The 18,057-nt window shown below is 33.0% G+C and overlaps 3 protein-coding genes across 3 annotated transcripts; all 3 read left to right on the top strand.

Annotated features, from left to right (window-relative positions):
• The first annotated feature begins 6,927 nt into the window (after window positions 1–6,927).
• LOC143549278 (disease resistance protein RPV1-like) lies at window positions 6,928–7,614 on the top strand. The gene is made up of 2 exons (XM_077040211.1): window positions 6,928–6,967; window positions 7,088–7,614. Exons 1-2 carry the CDS (start codon window positions 6,928–6,930, stop codon window positions 7,612–7,614), a joined length of 567 nt encoding a protein of 188 aa, XP_076896326.1.
• Window positions 7,615–8,643: 1,029 nt separating this feature from the next.
• On the top strand, window positions 8,644–9,264 carry LOC143549277 (putative serine/threonine-protein kinase PBL23). The gene has a single exon (XM_077040210.1). The coding sequence runs from the start codon at window positions 8,644–8,646 to the stop codon at window positions 9,262–9,264; it is 621 nt and encodes a 206-aa protein (XP_076896325.1).
• Window positions 9,265–9,645: 381 nt separating this feature from the next.
• On the top strand, window positions 9,646–10,336 carry LOC143549276 (disease resistance protein RPV1-like). Its single transcript, XM_077040209.1, has 2 exons — window positions 9,646–9,693; window positions 9,893–10,336. The coding sequence occupies exons 1-2, from the start codon at window positions 9,646–9,648 to the stop codon at window positions 10,334–10,336; spliced, it is 492 nt and encodes a 163-aa protein (XP_076896324.1).
• Window positions 10,337–18,057: the final 7,721 nt, after the last annotated feature.

Below are 18,057 nucleotides of genomic sequence, written 5' to 3'. Positions count from 1 at the left end.
TGACAACATTTTGTTATAAATATCATTTTTATACACACAATATTTAATATACAATAACAATATCGTTATGATGTTTTATTTGAAATAAATCAAACATCAAGATTTGGTTTTCAACTTAAAATTGTAGTGCATAACTAGGTTAGAGTCCGTGTTCCATACGGGTGAAAAATATAATAAAAATAAAAAATTGTTATATGTAATACATTAATGTATTACATATAACATTATATCATTTAGAAGTCAAGAAATTCAACACAATAACTACTTAAGTGGAGTTGGTAAGCATCTTTAGTTTGAAACATGAGATCTTGGGTTGGAGACTTGTATCACACAATAATTTATTTTTTAAAATTTTACAAAATGTTATCTTTATATGAATATGGTTGTATTTGAAGAGAAACCAGGTCGATCATGGGTTATAACATAACTAAACGGGTTCATGCTCCATATTGTGTTTGGAAGAAGAGATGATAAAATAGGAACTGCTCACATGACATGTTATCTTTATATGAAGATTGTTGTATTTGAAGGGAAACCGGGTCATGGGTTATAACATAACTAAACGGGTTCATGCTCCATATTGTGTTCGGAAGAAGAGATGATAAAATAGGAAACTGCTCACATGGCATCTATGTAGCATCCTATGTGGAAGTCCTAGAATGATGTCATGTGGAAAAATCATGTTGCTTTAATATATAGTTAGATTAGATATATCAAAAACTTAATAAAAAAAAGTCATAAATAAAAATTATTATATGAAATAATTGAATTTACGTATTACATATAATAATTTTTTCATTTTTATTAAATTTTTCACTCATGTAGAACACGGGCTCTAACCTAATAGTTTAATAATACAAACTCTAAAAATAAGAGACTAGGTGTCCATTTTGCTTGAAGTCAATATTAATCCTAGTTAAATTTATACTCGAGAATAAAATATCTAGAACTTAATTATCTGGAACATAAATCCTCAACCACATAGATACGAGAACAGCTGCTACTCTCTTATCTCTTATCTGAATCGATAGTTGATTTCTTTTTGTCTATATTCTGGCTATATTCGATCGCTGATTTCTTATATTCCCATTGTGGTTGGTCAATCGGTTCAAGAAACCGAGTGATACATCTCTAAATATATAACTAATCCGAAAAACTCAACGAATTAATGGCGTCGTCAAGCTCGACTCCCGCTGCTTCTAGTCATGAGTGGAATCGCGATGTTTATGTATCTTTTCGAGGAGCAGACACCAGAAAGACCTTCGTAGTGTTTACAAACGAGGAATCAACACTTACCTTGACACGGAAACACTTCAACATGGCGAACCGATTCATCGAGCACTCTTCAAAGCTATCAAAGAATCACGGATCGCCATCATCGTGTTCTCGGAAAACTTTGCCAGTTCTTCATGGTGCTTGGACGAAGTTGGATATATCTTAGAGTGTAAGAAAGTGACGGGGCAAACTGTTATGCCCATATACTATCATGTTTATCCCACGGACGTGCGACGTCAAAACGGTGAATTCGGGATAGGGTTAGCCAGACATGAATCGAGGGATCCCATGAATCGAGTTTTCTTTATTACTTTTCATTATAACTATCTTTATACATGTTTCCAAAAGAATAAAATTAAAACTTAACCAAAAAAAGTTACAAAAATAACTAGAGATTAACAAATATAATATCAGTCATTTCAACTAAAATCAACTTCGACAACATCAAGTAGCGTACAAATTAGCGTTAATATGAAATAGCGGACAAATTAGTCAACGCAATGCACATCAAAAGGAAAGGGAAAATTCTCAAAATGTCATTTTATTGCGGAGAGATTTTACTTTTATCCTCATAAATTAAAGTTTCTAGAAGTGTCTCATACCAACACCTCTTTGACAACGTGTTTGGCCACAACGCGTGTTTCATGACATGTTTTCCCTCCAAACACGTCTTTCACGACATATTGTCTCCTTAACGCGTCTTTCACAACATGTAATTTGGCCTCTCCTGCCAGCAGCTGCGGTAAGACCCGAGGAAGAAGCCCCGGCTAAAACCCGTGCCAGCAGCCGCGCTATGACGTTTCTCCTCTGCTTCCTATTGGCACTTTCCCAGAATTCATAGTAAAAAAAGTTCTTGGTGGTCTCTATTATGGGATCAGGAGTTGACCCATAACCGAGGGGGAAACATGTTAACCGAAAACAGATCAATTAAGCTGAAATATTCGATTTTGGTTCGGTTAAGGGTCAAAACCTAACCGAACCGCACATGCACACTCATGGGCGTAAATTACACTTGAGCTACCAAATGAAACTAGACCATCTGTTGATGCAGTTGTCATATTATCAGTGAATGATGATCCTGAATTACTAAACAAATTAATTTACCGGCCGAGTGTTGACGTTATCATCTTTATTGGAAGCTGAAAATGGTGCTTGATCTTTATTCATGGTTAAAGTAGCCAAGCTGCATAGCACCAGAAAAAAGAACAAACATGCATAAGCAGCAAATAAGGTCACTTGCAGCAAATTTACTTCATTACCTTGCTGGGCCAATCGGTCATGCATCAGGACAAATATAGGAATAGAACCATAATTTCGGTTACGCTTACACCATTAAATCAAGCAGAATAATTATGAGGTCACAATGACACAAGGTCAAAGGAGAAAAGGGTTTAGATTCATCACTGTTCGACTTAACATTGAAGGACCTCTGTAGTACGGTGTACGTGGCATGCTGTATAAAGCAGATCTACCATAAGATCCCAGGGTTGTCAAGCCATTTTCAAAGGTCTAGAAAGCGGCTGCAGTCTTTGGTGCATGTGATGTGGTAGGTGTTTTGGGGAAGGTGGTTTTTGAGTAACAATCAAATTAACAGTGAGAACCGTCATACTAATTAGGCGTTGAGGAACAAAATGAATTCCAAACAACGAAAATCGTATCTAAAGGAACCTCTATATCTTCAACATGCATGGTCATCGTCAATCTCGTACGTGTACCACCTTAAAAACAATGAAATACCAAAAACCATTATTGAGATCTGCAATCAGAAACTTACGAAATTATGATAAGCAGAAGGATTTGGTAATTATTTATCAAGCTCCAAAAGAGGGGTAAAAGAGTCATCCAATGCCACTAAAAGCATTCCCAACTCGCATATCTCCGGCTTAAAATTAAGCAATAATTAATGAAAGTAATACATGGATGAGAAATTAGGTGAATGTATCATATATCTAACTGCAACACTTACTTTGAACAATCCAAATTCTAGATAGCCCATGTCATGTACACTTTTTAACATCTCACTCCTCAAAATCATGATACTTAAAATTTTGGGTTTTAGAAGTGAGATGATATGCAAATTCTTAAATATACACATATAACCACGATCACTGATATTTCGAATAAAATATACGAGCGTATCCAATTGGCTAGTCAGACTTTTGATACTGCTGTTGATTCTTATTTAGATCCTGCAAATTTATGAAAATGTATTGAACACAATAAACACCAAATTAGTATCTGTAAACAAACATCGGCTTAAAAAAGTTACCAAGATCAACAAGAGAGATTCTTCTTCACTGAAAGAATGTTAATATGATCAAAAGCAAAACTGCGAGATCAAATTCACAAACATTTTACAAAAATGGACATAAAATATACCTTGATTTCATGAGCCAGACGATTGCATGAATTGGTGCTTCAAAGTGGCAACCAAGCCGTCTCCGTGAATCCCTTAAAATTTAGGGGCTTGGGCCGAGCATAAAAAAGGGTCTCTAAAATCACATTTTAATTATATACTAAATTATTTGACAATTTTACCTATTTAGTTGCATTTTCAAATCCAAATATGAACCAAAACTACTCCTGCTGCTGCTACTACTACAAAGTTACCATAATAGCCTATATAAAACACAAATGAAAGTTATTTCCATAAAAATAAAAAAAAACCTCCAATGGAAATTAAACCCAATGACTTTTGATTTCATACATGTCCCTCTTTAATTCCATTGCATCAATGAGTCAATTTGTAGACTTATGTTTTAAAACAAAATAATATATAAAAAACATATAATTCTTTGTAACAATTATGGACCTCTCAGAAGAAAGGGCCTGGGTCCGTGGCACTCCTCGACCCCCCCCCCCCGCCGGCCCTGGTGGCAACTTTGGTGTTTCGTCAAGAGAGCAATGGAGGGAAATCAGTGCTTCAAATCAAACAATTTTGATGTTGCAAGGGCATGGATGTTTCAGTTTTTTACAGGGCGAGCGAGAGAGAGAGAGAGAGAGAGAGAGAGTTTGGTTTGATCTTTGAGAGCACAGTATTATTTGAGAAATAATGTGTTTTCCATACTAATTTATCTATAAAAAATTGTTCGCTTTGTAAATTTTTCCATATCCGATTCTCCATGTATATTCATAATCAATTAAATAATACACGTTTTTACTCACAACCATACTAAAATATAGGATGACGGGTGAATTAATGAAAACCCAAATATATGGTTTTACATTGGTTTCCCATATAATTTGAGGTATGGGAACTCTAATGTAGAAATGAAAATGAGCGAAGTCATATTTTCTTTAAAATTTGGATATAGAGTATAGGATGAAGACTCCTTTGTGAATGCTCTTAGAAATGGTGAAATAGGAATTCGGGTAGTATGGGCCGAGTGAAGTTAAGCAAACTCTAAGACTTTTTGTTTTTTCTTACAAAAATCCTTCAATAATTTTTGCATATAAAAGTCCCTATACATGTTATTTTTAAATAAAATTGTGAATTTGGTTAAAATTGATGGCATGGATGTTTCTTGAGTTTTAACCATATTACAACTTTAGTCCCCAAATTAAAAATAAAAAGCGTTCCCACTTTTTACATGAGCGTAGGCGCATAACACTCTTGGTCCATGAAATAAAAAGAATTAACTTTTTTTGTTAAATGTGTCTATACCAAAATACTTTTAACATAAATTTAATATAAAAAACATGGTCATTTATATAAAACAATTACACGAAGTCATTTTAAATACAACTAATTAAAATGAAGTGTTACAACTCCATACAACCACACTCCTCCCTCGTCTTTTTCACACAGTGGTCGTCGTGCTCACTGCTAAGGCAAGATCAGAGGATGATAGCCACGGGCCACCAGTGATCGGCGACACCTCGTTATCTGGACTACAGGTGGGTTTCAAACATTAGTGATGCTGGGTGGTCTTAAGAATTGACGATCTGTTTTTTACTTTTAGTTTTAAATAATATAGTTTGTTTATATATATATCTTTGTTATGGGTATTTTGCTATATATTCATTTAAGAAAAAACTTAATTCCATCCATCTTGTTGATCTCAAGGACCAAGGATGTTATTCATGCAAACAATGGGTTTAAAATTGTAACATTTTTTTTAACTTAGGGACTGCAGTTGTAATATGGTAAAAACGTAAGAACCATCCATGTAATTAATTTTAACAAAATTCATAATTTTGTTTAAAAATAACATGTATAAGGACTTTTATATGTATAAAATTGTTGAGAGACTTTTATAAAAAAAAAAACAAAAAGTATACTGGTTTTTTATAAAAGATATGAATGTGTAACATATATATATATATAATAAAATAAAGGGTTATGTTATAATAGGAAGTATAGTTTTTGTAGGAAGGATAAGAAGTAATATTGTCAATTGATTTTGAATATGAAGGGTTGAGATTAGTTTATATGGAAATCAAGTGTGAACATAAGGGAAATGGCATAAAAGGAATAACACATTTGTTGACTTTCTCTCTCCACATGTAAGGCACATGCCAAATTCCCTCATCATTTTAAAACGTCCATAACTTTTTTTACGACGTTTTTATTGAAAAACAAATTCACCATAATAACGAGTGTCTTTTTATCTTTTATATGAGTACCATATTGTAATATAAAAATTAAAAAAAATTTAGTGGGTTTTTTACAAATTGTGTTTTACAAAATTGTGTTATACAATAGGATTTTTTATTGTGTTTTTTTTTCATTGTGTTTTTTCCATTGTATTTTTTACATTGTGTCATACAATTGTGTTTTTTATTATGTTTTTATCATTATGTTTTTTTTTCATAGTGTTTTTTTCCATTGTGTTTTTTACATTGTGTTTTTCATAGTGTTTTCCATTGTGTTTTGTTGGACTTTTCCAGCAAGGTGGTGGCGGTGGGTGACGGTTGTGGTGGCGGTGAGCGGTGGGGTGGTGGTGGTTGTAGAAGATGAGTGAAGATGTAAGTGTGTTTTATGTAAGTGGGTTTTTGAAATGAATGTAAGTGGGTTTTGAGATTAAAGTGTTAGACTAAAATACCCTTCTTCCTAGCCTTCTTAACTTCCTATTTAAACCAAACTCACAAAATAAAAGGTTGAATTAACTGTTATATAGTAATTTTCTCATACCAATCTAACTGTCAATGCCCTATGTATTATCGCATATATTATAATCATAGGATTAGAGATTGGTAGTGTAAAGTTACGAAAGATTGGATTGCATGTGTTCCAATCGACAGGAAATTACAATATGGGTGATAAATCCAAAATACTAATATCCATTCCGAAGCCCCTCTTCCACCCTGGCGGCCGGAGAGGTGGAAAATTGGAAGCTCTGATTGAAAAAAAAACATAAAAATAAGAATTACAGTAATAATAATAAAGAAACTAAGTTTTGATCTCGGTTCTTGACTTGTAGCTCAAGATTTTTTCAAAACTTCACAATATTTTTGAGTTTGCCAATGCATGATCTTTTAATATTTGGTTTTTGATTACATATATGCGGGGCTAATTCCCTAGGGTGTGAAGCATATATATACATGCTTAATTTTACTTGAATATCCAAGTGCAGATTTGAGGCAAAAGGTATCCAACTAATTGTCAAGGAAATTTCAAATATATTGTTTCCCAGGAAAGACCTCACTAAAATGGGGACTCACTTACAAGATCCGAAATTAAGGGGTGGTGGTAAGAATTACATCTACCTTTTTTTTATTGCAATATCTTAGTCATTTTTTTCCCTTTATTTGAACGTGACCGTGCCGGAAAACACATCATTTCACATATCTATGTAATTTTTGAATCCAGGTTCGGGTAATGATGATTCCAAGCAAGTCAACACATCAGTGAAATCTTCATTTTTGAAAACTCACCCTTCTAAATCAGCAAATCACGATGTGTTTTTGAGTTTTCTAGGAGAAGACACTGGCCGCAACTTTGTGGATCATCTACACTCAGCTCTTGAGGAAGAAGAAATTCTCACTTACATGCATAGGGAAAGCAATTTATCAGATCAATTACATTCAGAAACGATGAAGACAATCGAAGAATCACGAATTTCCATCATCGTATTCTCCAAAAACTATGCAAGGTCTTCCAAGTGCATGGATGAGCTTGCTTATATAATGAAATGCATGGATGTTAGGAAGCATAGAGTTGTCCCGGTATTCTATCATGTCGATACACCAAATGTACGAAACCAACGAGGGGATTTTGAGCAAGTGTTCTCCAAGCATGAGTCGATCAATCCTTCCAAAGTTGAACTACGGAGAAAAGCACTAAGGGATGCAAGCAACCTTAGTGGATGGGATATCCAGAGCCATGCTGACGGGTAGTTTTCTTTGTTCCTTTTTTATATAAAAAATTACTGCTTTAAATGTTGTACTCTAGAACTCAACTATAGTTGGCTTGCGAAGAAAGCATATAAATATGTCATAACTAAGACCGTTTTTCAATTAAAAGTTAAGCGCACTTTAACCTAAGAAACTGAAAAAATAGGCATTAATCGACTTTTAGTATTTCAAACCTAGACATAAGACAATCAGCAAATTAAAAAACAACAAAGAAGCAAAATCGGCTAAGTTATCACCTGACACTAAAAACATTAAAAGTACAATGTGTCTCAATAACAGCAATATAATAATTTCACATGTAAACTAGCGGCTATATAATTGTCGATGACTAAAAGTGGGGCTAAATGTTATAGGTAGAAGTAGCCATTTAGCCCCATGCTAAGATATTGCTATCACTTTTAGCCACTAGCTAAGAGTTAAGACTTAGCCCCCACTTTATATGCTATTTGCAAATCTCTGATTGATTGATTTAAGATAAACTTGTTTTGAAAAGTACAAAAAGTGAAGGTCTATTTTTTAAATTTGTGTCACATAGTTTATTTTGGTGATTTTCCAAAAAATTATATATTTTTATAATAAAATTGAAATTTAGAATTGCAAGTAATTTTGTTTCTAACCAAGATAATGAGTGTTTACATTGGAGTTTTGGGAGTATTAGGAGTACGTCACATAACTTTGCCTTCAAGAAAAAGGTAATTTTATCAAACCAATTTTATCACGACTGCACTATATAGCTAAGTAGCTATTATAGTGTAACTTAAGAGATTTGGTAAAGCATAATTAGAGTTTTTTTTTTTTATTATAATACATTTTAAAACTAGTGTATAATTTTTGATGCATTTGGTTCGGGATTGAAGTTTTCACATGGTTGATTACTGAATTGAAGAATAAGGAAGATAGAACTATGATAAGATTGAACAACGATTTCTATAACGTGAATTGTGGGGCTAATTCCTTCCTGTGTGAATAACTGATCAATACGTGGATATGCTTTTTTTCCTTAACTATCCAATGTGCAGACATGAGGCAAAATTTATCCAACTAATTGTCAAGAAAATTTCAAAAACATTGTTTCCGGATAAAGTCAGGCTTATAGGATTACAGACCCGCTTAGGAGATATGCAATACGGAGGTGGTGGTATGATTAGCATCCCACCACCATCCCATGAAGAATTGAAGCGCTCAGAGGTTCCTCTCCACGAAATAATTCTAGCAACAAAGAACTTTTCTAAAGATAACATCATCGGGAAAGGTGGGTTTGGGTTTGTGTACCAAGGCGAATCTGAAAAGCTTGGCAAAGTTGCTGTAAAGAAATTAGATCGTAAGTACAACCAAGGAGACCGTCAATTCATGATGGAGATTGCATTGCTGTCAGCTTATAAACATGAAAAACTTGTATCTCTTGTTGGGTATTGCGACCAAGATGAGCACAAGATACTTGTTTTGAAGTATGAAATGAACAGAAGTCTTGACGAACACATACGTTGTGAGGATCTAACTTGGATCCAACGTCTTCGGATTTGTTTAGATGCTGCCAAGGGGTTGAAGTATTTACATGAAGATATTGGAGCTCAACATAGAATACTTCACCGTGACATCAAGAGCTCCAATATCCTATTAGACGAGAACTAGAAGGCCAAGATTTCAGATTTTGGTTTGTCTAAGGTAGGCCTTGCAAATGTTCCATGTAGTGCTATGATTTCAAATGTTTGTGGCACACAGGGGTATGTTGATCCACAATACTGTAATCATAATAGCCTCACACAAAAATCTGATGTTTACTCTTTCGGGGTTGTACTGTTTGAGGTATTGTGTAGTAGGTTAGTAAGTGTACGGCAATACCAAGATGAGTGTGAATTTTCAGCCCAATTGGCCCAAAAGCATTACAAAAAGGAAACACTAGATGAAATTATTGTTTCAAGTCTAAGAAGTCAAATGAATTCAGATTGCTTGAGTACTTATTCGACAATTGCCTATCAATGCTTGAAAAAACAAAAAGATGAACGGCCAACAATGGGCCTGGTTGTGGATCAACTCGAGAAAGCATTAGATTATCAGCAAGTAAGTTGTGGCAAGTGACAACTTGTATCCATATAGTTTTACTTCTTTTTTTGAATAGCCAATTTCTGTTGGTTTTTTAAAGGTTTTGCCTTTCCCAATTTTATTACTTATACTTGACATAAAATTTAATATTCATCTTTTTTTAAAACAGACAAATTTGTATGCCTAATTCTTCGAAAAATTACTTATTTTTTAATAGGGGTCGAGTGGATTTTGGCATGACGTATACATTACTTTTAGACACCAAAACCCCGAATGCCATGTTGTTGATGATGTTTGTGCTGCTCTTCACCAAGGAGATGTTTCCACATACAAGGATGAAGTGACACTACCCCGTAACAAGTCAGCACTTTTGAAGGCCATTAAGCGTTCACGACTATTTGTCATTTTTTTCACCAAAAAGTTTGCTGCTAATTCTTGGTACTTGGATGAAGTTGCCAAGATTATTGAATGCATGAAAGAAAAAAGACATTTAATTTTGTCTGTATTCCTCTATGTGAGTCGTTCTGATGTGCGGGCACAAAAAGGGTATTTTGGGGAACTGATGTCCGAACATGATAGACACCCAAAGATGGAAGTTTGGAGGAATGCTCTTGTTGAAGCAACTAATGAACCAGGACTGGAATACTCCAAATTTCGGTGACTTCCTAATCTTTGTTGCAAATTAATCTCTAATTGTGTATCTGTTTCTTAAACTTTGCATATTTAAGGCTAATGGTATGCAGATTAAACAAAGTAATCTGTTTTTGGGTATTTGAGAATCGAGAATGCTAACAATATTTTGTTGAACTATACTGCAGGTCTAGTGCAGATTTTATCAAGAAAATTGTTGAAGAAATAAAAATTGGGTTATCAGCTTTACAAGTGGAATGAGCATTGGGCTGTCGGTTTAAGATTTTTATTTATTTGGTAATTTGAAGCTGTAACAACTAAAGGCTGGATATTCATGTGCTTGATAAATGATGGGAATAAAAACAAATGGATTGAATGCTAAATTTTTTATTTTTTGCAAAAACAATATGACTTCTGAAAAGTAAATAAAAGTAGCTTAATCAGTTTAATGATGACTAGTTCACCAAGGATTTGACAAGAGATTGGCTCGGATACTACATGTAGTAAAATTATACCAAAACGAATTAAGAACGAAACTCGAACGATTGTTATTGCGGATTATGAAACAAATGATTACACGAGTATTGTAACAAAAACTACAAAATCAAAATAAAAACTAAGCTCGAATCTGAAAAGCTACTTATTATCCCCAATTTGGTTGTTAGCTGCTAATAACAATTGATTTAACAAGCCATTTATCAATTATACACAAACAGTCCTTCAACTTAGAAAGAATTGCCAAAGTCTCCACCAAGTATTGGAAAAGACACTTTCATCCCCTAACTGTTGTTGACTAACTATTAACATGTATTGACTTACACCCTACAATAATGTTAATTTGAGGCTCGAAAGAGGAATGTGGGATGGACTAGGCCTAATGGGCTAAGCCCTATCTGAGGCTCGACCCAAACATTAAGCCCAGCTTGGATATCTGTCATCAAATATGTTGTAGAGCTTCCTTGAAGTCCTTTTCAATCAAACGGAAAGAAATAAAAATCACAAAAATATTCTCCCAACTTTGAAAGCTGTGGGTGACAAATGCGTTATATTGCGTATATTATGGTAGTAACTTTTAGAAAATGACATGCTTAATATCTTTTAATTTTAAACGTTATTACTCTGAAGTTATTTATTTATTATATTTGTTTTTATTATAATTATTACTGTTTTATTATGAATCAAGTAAGACCAGCAACTTGCATAAATAATTGTTAAGAAACCTTGCCCACAGTTTGATCTAATCGCCGTGGTTCACCTCATGTAGTAGTTGGGTCTATAAAATGTCAATGGCTTAGTCTAACAAAAATTGATAAATGCAAAACAAACACGTAAGCCCAATTTTGTATTGTTATTTTATATTGAAGGTCTTGTATCGATCAACTCTTAAAGATAATCTTAAACGTATTGTAAACAATCACTCTCGTTTTCTAATCTATAGATTATAAAACTTTTAAGTAATAACAGATATCAATTTTATCTGTTGTCTATCTAGAGTCACCAATATATTATCACCTTATTCCAAACAAGAGTGCACACGCAAAACTAGATTTTTTGAGATATCTCTCATCTCATTCAAAACGAGAGTGAACACGCAAATCTAGATACTTACGAATCACCCCACCCGAACCCATAAATTTGACCCGTGAAAATGTGGGTTTCTTCATGACTTATGGGCGAAAACATGGATTTACAGGGATACCTAACTATGGTTATCTCTCGAGGCTCGTTTGAAAAATTCTTTAATCGGATTATTTATAAACTAGAATTTATCCCCCGTATTACGGGGGTTGTTTTACATTATTCGTTTTCCATATTTATATATGTATATTTGGATTTTAATTTTATTTATTGTAAAAAAGTTAATAATTAATATACTTGAGGTTTGATGATGAAATAATTTCACAAATAAATGATATGTTCTAATCCGGTTTAAAAGCTATCTGGGTTTGATGATACCCATTACCCATTTATTTTCTTTATTATAAAATTGTTTCTTAATTATAAATAATATCTTTTTTAAATAAAATAGGATATTAATTTTTAGTATATCCCTATTTTATAGGGTTTTCATATCAAATATTTGATAAGATTAATTTTTATATAATGAGATGTTATAACCCGTTTAAGAGCTATATGGGTTTGGTGAGACCTTTACCTGTGAATTCGAGTCAAATGCGTGAGAAGCCTTCATTTACAAATAAAGCAATCTGATGACTTGAGAGTAGGGGTGCAAATGAGCTGAGCTGCTCGCGAGCTACTCAAGATCGGCTCGTTAAAAAGCTCGATCGAGCCCGAGCCCGAGCTTCACTTATCGAGCTCGAGCCGGCTCGCGAGCCTAAACGAGCCTGCTATTTATATATATATTTAATAATTATTAATTAAGATATATAATGTTATGAAAAAATAAATAAAAATAACTAAATAATATATATTATTTTATACATAAATTATAATAGAAAAAAATATATAATTAATTATAATTATATAAAAAAAATAAATGATCAATAGTAAACGAGCCGAGCCCCAGCCGAGCTCGAGCTTCAAAATCCACTCACGAGCCGAGCTCGAGCTCGGCTCGGCTCGTTTGCACCCCTACTTGAGAGAATAGTTGTTTTACATTTTTCGTTTTTTAATATTTACTTTTTGGATTTTAATTTTCTTTATTATAAGAAAGTTAATAATATACTTAGGGTTTGATGATGAAAGGGTTTCATAAAAAATGATAATTTATAACCCGTTTAAAAACTATCTGACCCATGACCCGCTTATGTTTTTTACTATAAAATTGTTTATTGATTATAAATAATATCTTTTTATTTTTAAATTGGATATTAAGTTTTACTATATCCCTATTTTATAGGATTTTCCTATTAAATAATGGTAAGATTAATTTTTAATTTAATGAGATGTTATAACCCGTTTAAAAGCTATCGGGTTTTGGTAAGACCCATACCCATGAATTTGGGTTAAATCAATGAGAGACCTCCATTTAAAAATCAAGCAATCTGGTGGCTTCCATAAAAGGGGGAGCGACTACATCGCGACACCTAGGATTTTAGGGTTTTCAATTATATATATTATAGATGTAAGGCCAAAATTTGTGACTTGCGATATCAAATTACGAAACCCATTATTTTTTCATGGTCAAGATAATAATTAATGTCGGCGATAAGTCCGGACACGAAACGAGGGCTTTGGGCACGTGTTTAGCTTTAACAGGAAGAAAGCTTCTAGAATATTTTTAGTTTAGCTATAAATAGAGACTTGTTGTCTTTATTTATGTGTATTTATGTGTGGTGTTTTCACCCACCCAAGGGGAGCTCACCTTGGGTGGGGTCGGTTCATTTATTTAATATATTAAATCTTTCAACCGATATCGAGATCGTTTCTATTTATATTATCGCTATATTATTTTGTTCGGTCGTTGATTTCACCACACCCATCTCGAGCGTTTATCCAAAACAAAGCCGTTCGTTGTCGGGTCCGGTTTCAGGACCTGCAATTGGTATCAGAGCGGGTTTGAATCAAATGATTTAACTTTGTTCTTGATATTTGGGTTCTAATTCCGCGATTACCCGAACCGAGACGTTAATTTATTAAAGACCCGTTGAAGTTTTGAAAATAAAGTTTAAAGATTTGGAGAAATAAAGATGCTTGAAGTTCATCTCGTGTTTTCAGATCTGGATTCTATAGCCGATTTTTAAAGAAGGTGATGTTGGTTTTCCGGCATTGGAGACCGGCGGCTGTTATTTGCTCGATGACTTGTATGTTGGTAATTTTAGTGTTATCAACATGTATTTTTAGTATATTGGGTTAACTTGTCGATCGAGTAAATAACATTAGAGATTAAACGAGTTGGGTGATGCGGGAGTGTGGGCTCAATTTAATTCTAGTTGTTATTTGGGTTTTGTTATCAAAATTATAACTTGGGCCTTAGTAGATTATCTAATGGGCTACTAATTAAATGGGTTTTGGTTTAAACCCATGACATCAATTTATAATTACATGTATGGAGACTATATAAAAAAAATTCATTCGATTGATTAGATAGAGAACAGAAGGGCGGTTACCATTCTGTTCTTGATGGCATTCATGGCAACATACAAATTCAATTCCAGTAACAAAAAAAATCTCTGTCTTATCCGATAAATCATTCGCGTGTAACCGACGAAATAGGTTTATCTGAAAGTTTTCATACGATACAGAGATGTTAGATAAATAGTAATAGTTTGAGGGTTTGATTGTAATAAGTGAATACTAGGAGGGTCAAATATGTTAATTGTAATAGTGAGTCGCTGTTAGTTAGTAGTTACTATAACTACCAGTTTGTTAATGAGAACGAACAGCTATGATTTGACCGAACTTCTTCTCTAATTGTTTCTTTCTCTCAATTGTAGCTAACAAGAGATTAATCCAGGCTGCTATTATTTATGAAGATTAAAATCAAGACTACATGTTTGAATATTTGATCGAATTCATCACCCAGGTACGCAAATATTATACAACAAAGATAAACCTATTTACTATCATGTTCTTAATTGATTTAACATGATTAGGGTTCCATAAGTGTATATCTGTTTAATCAAGAATTCGTGGACTTTGGGAACGGAGAATTAAGATCATTAAAATTGATGATTGAGTTTTCTTATTTAAATTAACGGTTGCCTTCTGTTTCGATGTAATCCAATAAACAATCATATATTATAGAAAAAAAAATTAACGGTTATTCAAAACTCTATCCAGAATTTTATATCTTGGATTATAAATGAATTCAATTAAATATTCATGAACTAATTGGTTGGAGTGAATTTTTCACAATGAAATGCACGGTTGATTAATTTTGTTTAAAAATTACATTTCATTATGTACTATTCAATTATTAGATGTCATATATATGATTATTTATTTTCAAATAATGGGTGAATGTGGCGTCAAAACTTGGTAGATTCTAATTTCAACTTGGAATTTTTATAATAACTGATATGAAGTAAATTTGATTGCAACTAGCATGAACATTGTTAATGGATCAAGTAATATATATTATTGTTTATGGATTATGGATAAAATGTATTATGATACAAAACGGAATCTAATGCATCAAACTTACTACATGATTTGGTGTTCTTGATTTAGAAATCTAGTATCACATGTTCGATTTCAAGTGAATTTCACAGTATGTCATTGGGTTAGTATTTTATACGGTTTTGGAAACCATAGGTTTAAAGCGGTTTTTGTGGGGGTTCAATATTACGCATGTGATTTGAAAAAGGAGATTGAGCTAGAATTTGTAGATTTATAAATGATAGATTTGAAACTGTTTCATGTGGATATTAAATATCCATGTAATTTGCTTATATATGGATTCAATGATCGATTAAAATTTGAAATTCAAAGGCATATGAAAATATGGGTCGAATCTTCATATAACCGGCTCATTTTATGGAAACCGTATTTTATTTGCACTATATGGATAAGATTTGTTCATTGAATTTGATATGAAAATTTATGTGATCTTATCCGTTGGAATTTGTTCTTGAAGTTACTGTTGAATAGTCCTATTTAGTTTACCGATAAGAATAAATGTAAATGCAATCATTATTCTTTGAAAATAATAGTTTATTAATTAATTAGCTGCTGGATTTTGTTGTGTTTCTTAAATCAAACAAACACGATAGATCTTGATGTGGCATGCTTATTGAATTTGATCTTATTTGTGTTATGACATGCTTGTTTATTTAGATCATGTACGTTTTAGAGAATACATGATATGCTTAGGAATGGTTTAATTCTTATTTTGGTAAGAAATCTGAAACTTGTACATAGTGATTTGTGTTTTTCACTTTTACACAGTGGAAATGAAAGTATTTTGTTACTTTTATGCATAATGCATCTACATTTTGCTCCATGTATTTATTACTTGGATGAAGCCTTAGATAAATTCAAAATATTTAAGACTAAGGTGGAATAACACGAATGGAAACGAGTTTAATGGGAGGTTCTATGTGGTCAAAAGACCCATATGCTCCAAAAAGGTACGTATAATAATTATGCTTTAAACATGACAAAACCTTTGAGTTTTGTAGTTGATTTAATCTTTAATTCGGGACATGTTAAGTTTTGTAAAACACAAAAACTGGATTTGATTGAAAGAAACAAAGTTTATTTTATAACTTGTATTTGAATCAAATAAAGTTAAGACTATAAGTGTTTATCCATATAGTTCTCAATCTGCCGGGTGCGATGACACTCACATGGGGTTGATGGATCATGGGCTAGGTAATTAGCCCATTAGAGGTATACAAGTCAAGAAACCTGTTGTGTGGGAAATATACGAAATCCTAGTCTCGGGTTTGTTATTGGACTTAAAAGTCCAATGGTTTCTAGAAATAATTCGGTTGAGAACCATGTATTGTTTATTTCTGGATCATTTAATGTACAGGATGACATGCTTGCATGGTGGGTAGACTCGAGTGCTACGAGTCACATATGCAAGGATCTGAAATGGTTTGAAGAATTTTGAACCAATTAAAGATGGATGTGTACATAGGATGAGAAATGTAGCAGCCAAGCCTATCAAAGAAATAGGAAAAGTTAGACTTGTATTATGGGCTATAAAACATTTGTTGTTGGATTATGTGTTGTATGTTTCATGAATTCGAAAGAATCTCTTTTCTTGGATTGATTTAGATAATAATAGTTTTAAAGAGGTCATTGAGGACAAGTTTATCTTATCTCACCATATAATTTTGTTGGATTTGAATATTTGTATCATGACATGTTTAAACTTATTATTAGTGTCCCGAATGGTGTTGAAACTTTTTGTATGGCATTATCTTAAAGCAGGGTAGATTATGTTTATGTATTGTGACATACTAGATTAGGTCATGTGAATTATTTAGAATAAACACATGTCTAATTGTCGCATTCTGAGGATGAAACTCTTGAAAATTTTATTTTATTTTTTTAAACAAGAAGTAGAGTTACATCAAGGTGGTTTGAGTAAGAATCTCTATACGATAGAGGTGGAGAGTATTATGATTCAGTGTATATGAGTCTACAGGTATATTACACAAAACCATGGTTCCTTGTAAACCACAAATAAGACGGTGTGGCTAAAAGCCTGAAAAGAAAAATGAAATCTTAAAGGAAATACATAAATCTTTATTGACTTACTCGGGTTTGAGTGATTGACAAGATTAAAAAAAAAATTATTGCCTTCTAAGTTTTGATATGAATGATCTGGGGGAGGTTGATGATATCCTAGTTTTGATGATAAAAAGGAGTGACAATTGTAAAGCTATAACTCGATCTCATTGCATTGAGAAAGTATTGAAAAATTCAATCAGATTGATTGTCCTCTGGTTAGCACTCCTATAGATCCTAATATCAAACTTATGTCTAATCAAGGTGATTCGATTTCTCGGCTAAGGTATTAAAAGAACCATGAATTATGGTTTGTTTAAGTTTTTCCTTCAATTCTATAAGGGTATTTTGGTGCAATTTGTATAACTAAGTGGATATGTATTCTCTATTGGAGAAGGTTTCATTTTTTAGATAATGAATGAATGAATTTGCATCGATTGACAATGGGATGCGAGTTTATAGCATTTGTAGCAACTGATAAAATGGGCTGAATGGCTAAGAAACTGGTATTATGAAATTCCATTGTGGATAAACCTATATCACCAAACTATATCAGGTGTGATAGTGCTGACTATGAGTTATAGTTAGGTGTATAATGGAAAGTCTAGA

Source organism: Bidens hawaiensis, unplaced genomic scaffold, assembly GCF_021521415.1.
Source record: "Bidens hawaiensis isolate Kalapana, Puna unplaced genomic scaffold, B.hawaiensis_p1.1 tig00015453_1, whole genome shotgun sequence".
Taxonomy (NCBI): Eukaryota; Viridiplantae; Streptophyta; class Magnoliopsida; order Asterales; family Asteraceae; genus Bidens; species Bidens hawaiensis.
Note: the sequence above shows the minus strand (reverse complement) of the source record. Positions and strands in the feature narration are given on the sequence as shown.

Bases quoted from the DNA above. Each gene is read 5' to 3' on its own strand.
- LOC143549276 (XM_077040209.1), top strand. From the start codon at position 9,646: ATGGGCCTGGTTGTGGATCAACTCGAGAAAGCATTAGATTATCAGCAA. The intron at 9,694-9,892 runs GTAAGTTGTGGC...ATTTTTTAATAG, and splicing joins AAGCATTAGATTATCAGCAA to GGGTCGAGTGGATTTTGGCA.
- LOC143549278 (XM_077040211.1), top strand. From the start codon at position 6,928: ATGGGGACTCACTTACAAGATCCGAAATTAAGGGGTGGTG. The intron at 6,968-7,087 runs GTAAGAATTACA...TTTTGAATCCAG, and splicing joins TCCGAAATTAAGGGGTGGTG to GTTCGGGTAATGATGATTCC.
- LOC143549277 (XM_077040210.1), top strand. From the start codon at position 8,644: ATGTGCAGACATGAGGCAAAATTTATCCAACTAATTGTCAAGAAAATT.